At 65.9% G+C, this 4,057-nt stretch overlaps 1 protein-coding gene across 1 annotated transcript; it reads right to left on the bottom strand.

Moving 5' to 3' along the window:
- Positions 1–663: 663 nt before the first annotated feature.
- On the bottom strand, positions 664–3,997 carry LOC122155520 (heme-binding protein 1-like). Its single transcript, XM_042809417.1, has 5 exons — positions 3,838–3,997; positions 3,651–3,736; positions 1,330–1,471; positions 1,047–1,230; positions 664–968 (listed from the first exon to the last, which is right to left on the bottom strand). The coding sequence occupies exons 1-5, from the start codon at positions 3,995–3,997 to the stop codon at positions 794–796; spliced, it is 747 nt and encodes a 248-aa protein (XP_042665351.1). The 3' UTR covers positions 664–793.
- Positions 3,998–4,057: the final 60 nt, after the last annotated feature.

Below are 4,057 nucleotides of genomic sequence, written 5' to 3'. Positions count from 1 at the left end.
CACAGCGCACCCCGCGCCCGGGCCATCCCTCCGACGCCGCCGCCCCGCCCGCCGCCGCCGCCGGGAGGGGCTTCCGGGGGAGGGCCGGCAGGCGGAAACCGGGCGGGGCCGGGGAGGGTGGGGAGCGCCGCCCTCCGTTGGGTCTGCCGGAGCGGCTGCCCCCAGCCAGCGTATGCCCCGCGCCCGCGAGGCCGCCGAGTCCCGGCCGCCGCCGCGGAGAAACCGCCGCTTCCCGCTGCCCGAATCCGCTGCGGTTGCGGCCGGGGTCGGAGCAGCCGCAGGTGGAAGCTGGAAGTGGGTCCCGGCGAGACTCTCCCGCGGCTCCCCCGCTCCCCGCAGCAAGGGACCCACGGCCGCAGCGGTGCGAGCGGGTTTATTGAGTTGGCACCACCGGCCTCCCCCGGGGAAGCGCGCTGCTCCAGGTGCCCTCAGCACCGTGGCACCAGTCCCTCCCGGCTGCCGGGCGACCGTGCCCGCAACCGGCCCTCTCCCCTCGGATCCCCGTCCCCGCGGCAGCACTCCGGCGGCTCCGTGCAGCAATCGCGGAGGCCCACGCGGAGCCCAACGCCTCGCGGGCGGCCATTTGGCACCCGGACACTACACGGCCGGCACGAGCCCGCAGCCCGCGCCCGGGGCCGGAGGAGCGCAGCCGGGCGAGCCCTCAGTCACCGCCTGGTGCGGCGTGCCGGCTGGGTGCCCCAGCTGGGTGTGTGGGTGAGCGGTGGGTGAGGGCGCGTGGCCGTCTCCTCCAGGTCAGAGCTCGCCAAGCGTAGCGCAGCACAGCAGCGGGGCCTCACTCTGCCCGGCGGATGAACCAGATCTCGTTGCGGCGCTGAGGGATGCTGGGGTTTTCATAGACGGCCACGATGTAGGTTTCCTGCAGCACAGCATCCGTGGAACCCAGGAGCTCCCAGAAGAGAGAGATCTCCCGCAGAATGGTCTCCTCGGTGGTCACCCCATAGAACACCCTGTGGCAAGGGGAGCAACGTCAGTGGCGGGGCGGCTCGCTGCCGGCACAGCCCCTGCCCACAGCGCCCCACGGTCACCTGGTTATCACCCGGAGCGGTGCCCTCTCGGTGATGTGGATTTCGGGGTCCATGGGGGCAGGAGGGTTTTGCTGGAACTCTCCTGGGATGTAGTAGGCAGTGAGCACCTCACGCTCCAGCTCGGTCCCCTCCTTGGTCAGGTGGATTTCATTGAGCACCGGGACGGTCATGCCCAGATAGCAACCTGCCAGGAGGTGGTGGGCATGGTGAGGCAGCTGGGCTGGCAGCCTGGCCCCCCGCCCCGCTCCCCCCCACTGGCCCCTTCGGTCCTGCCTGCACACACCTACAGAGTTCTCCTTGCAGATGTAGCGCATGAGCTTCATGAAGCTCAGGGAGATGCTCTGCTCATACAGGGGCTCACCCTTGGTGACACAGGCCCACTTCCCAGCTGGGTACTGCCGCTCCTCGTAGGCCGCTTCCTCGCACTGAAACAGGCCACAGGACAAGGGCACATCAGCGGGAAGCGGGGAGACGGGCCCTGCTGGCACGGGAGGCCGGAGAATGCGAGGGGAGCTGGTGTCACACACACGTCTCAGGCAGCGACACGTAATGCCAGCAGGCAGAAGTCAGCAAAAGGGGCAGCACAGACATGGGACAGGGAGGGGGGAGGCTTGGAGGCTCCTGGCATGCACACGGAATGCAGCGCATCCTCAGCAGGGAGCGCAGGACTCTGCTCCACGCCGTCACTGTCCTGCCTATGCACAAGGATGTTCCTGATTCCAGGCACCCAAAGGCCTCCAGGAGGGCTGAGTGGATCCCGGGGCGCAGCACTGGAGCGCTGTGTGCGTGTGGGATGATAAGCAGCACGGGAGGAAGGAGGGGCTGAGATGGTTGGAACAAAGTCTCCCTCTTGGATCCTTCTCCCATACCAAGGAGAGACGTGAAGACAAAGAGACATGAGCACAGCTGGTGCAAAGGGAACAGACAGTGCTGCGGAATGGGTCACAAGCTCATGACAGATGCTCGCTTTTCTGGAGAAGCCCGACAAGAGACAAGAGAGACACCCTCCAGATGGAGCCATGCCTGCCAACATCCCACCAAGCAAAGCAGAGCAGCAGCATTTGCCAGATAGGGGAAGCCCATGAAATACTGTCTAATTCTCATTGTGACAACATCTGAGAATCCAGCAGGGCACAGTGCCGGGTCCTCCCGCAGTCTGGCCCTTACACTGACCCACCACCGCTCCAGAAGACGAGACCTGGGCAAGAGAAAGAGTGACGATGCCTCACTTGTACCTGGTGGCAACAGCTCCCTGCCATGTGGGGTGGGGATTCTGATGCTCAGTGCCGAGGTCAGCAAGGCTCTGCAGGTGGTGCAGTTATTTGAGTGCTTCCAAGAGGATGGCATGAAGCTCAAGAGGAGCCACCAAGCTCTACCACCCACCCAAGCCTGGGGAACGTGTCCACAAGGGCCCACGGTTGAGTGCCCCTGCACTTGTGCCAGGAGGTGGCTCTCATCTCGCGCAGCCCCAGAGCTGAACTCCAAGAATCCTCTTCAAACAGTGGAGGTGCCATTGGCAACAGAAGGTCTTCAGGCACCGTGGAGTGCTGGGCTGCAATCCTGCCCACAATGGGGGAGGTACAGAAGAGCCCAGATTAAGCTCTGAGACCCAGAAGAGCAGGAAAGAGGGAGCGTGGAGCAGCCCAGCTCAGAGCTGCACAACCCACATGCTGAGACGTGTTCCACAGGCAGCACTGCTGGACCTCAGCCCAGAAGAAACTGGTTAAGCTCTCCTCATCTAGAGGACAACTGACAGATATCTTCTTGGTAGCGAGCCCAACCAAGCTTGAAGAGACACAAGAACCAGTCTGACGAGCACTTCTTTGCAGTTATTTCTCAAAGCACCTTTTTGTGTAAGAGATTAGCGGAGGTGTGCAATTTAGCAAGAGCGGGAGATCTTCAGGCAGAAGCCACCAGGTTTGGAACAGCAGTTTTGACACACAGGACACGCTCAGTCTGACAAACAGAACTGTAGAATCAGGGAACATCCCGAGCTGGAAGGGACCCCCAAGGATCACCGAGCCCAACCCCCGGCCCCACACAGCACCCCAGCTCCAGGGTCAGAGCGGTGTCCCAGCGCTCCCTGAGCTCCGGCATCGGGGCCGTGCCCACTGCCCTGGGCAGCCTGTGCCGTGCCCACCACCCTCTGGGGCACAGCCTTTCCCTCGCCCCCACCTGCCCTCCCCTGACGCAGCTCCACGCCGTTCCCTCAGCCCTGTCGCTGTACAGACAGCAGAGCTCAGCGCTGCCCTCCGCTCCCTGGGGGAGCTGCAGCTGCCATCAGGCCTCCCCTCCGCTCCTCTGCTCTGTGCTGAGCAAACCCAGGGCCCTCAGTGCCCCTCAAGCAGAGCCTTCCCCAGCCCTGCAGCCCTCCTGCGGACACTCTCGAGTAGTTTCACGTCTTTCTTACAGTGGCACCCAGAGCGCACGCAGCGCTGGAGCCGGAGCCGCAGGGCGCACTGCGGGCCCAGCCCTCCCTTCTCCCGCAGGCAGCGCAGCCTACACAGTGCAGGCCGGCCCCGGTGCGGCGGCCCGGCCCGGCAGCTCCATGGCCGGGAGCGGGACGGCGCCGAGCTCAGCGGGAGCGGAGAAGCGGGGCCTCACCTTGCCGTGCTGCGACAGGGCGACGTGGGGCACGGGCTCCCGCGTCTGTCTGTGCCGGTTCATCTGGACGATGGGGCCCGCCATGTCTGCAAGGCAAAGCGCGGCGCGGGGGCGGCGGGCCGGGCGTGGAGGCGCGGAGGCACCCCCGGGCCGGGCCGCCCCCCAGCCGGGCTGCCCCGGCGCTCACCTCGGGGCAGGTTCACCCGGTGCGTGCTGGCCACGGCCTCCCAGTGCGCGAACAGCCGGCCCCGCTCCTCCTCGTCCTCCTCGTCCTCCCCCCCTTCCTCCTCGCCCTCCTCCTCCTCGTCGCCCAGCCTGTCCAGGTCTTCCAGCGTGATGCGCGCCATCGCCCTCCGCCCCGCTCCGGAAGGGAACGGCCCTCCGGGGCGTCACCGCGCTGTCATCGC

The sequence above is a fragment of the Centrocercus urophasianus genome, unplaced genomic scaffold, assembly GCF_019232065.1.
Source record: "Centrocercus urophasianus isolate 14NV4802_14NV808 unplaced genomic scaffold, USGS_Curo_1.0 seq_1196, whole genome shotgun sequence".
Classification (NCBI taxonomy): Eukaryota; Metazoa; Chordata; class Aves; order Galliformes; family Phasianidae; genus Centrocercus; species Centrocercus urophasianus.
The sequence above is the reverse complement of the archived record's forward strand: the minus strand, read 5'-3'. Positions and strand labels throughout refer to the sequence as shown.

Coding starts and splice junctions, on each gene's coding strand:
- LOC122155520 (XM_042809417.1), bottom strand. CDS start 3,997: ATGGCGCGCATCACGCTGGAAGACCTGGACAGGCTGGGCGACGAGGAG. Junction 1,472..3,650: donor CCCTGTCGCAGCACGGCAAG/GTGAGGCCCCGC, acceptor GGCCTGTTTCAG/TGCGAGGAAGCGGCCTACGA. Junction 969..1,046: donor CCGCTCCGGGTGATAACCAG/GTGACCGTGGGG, acceptor CCCTTGCCACAG/GGTGTTCTATGGGGTGACCA.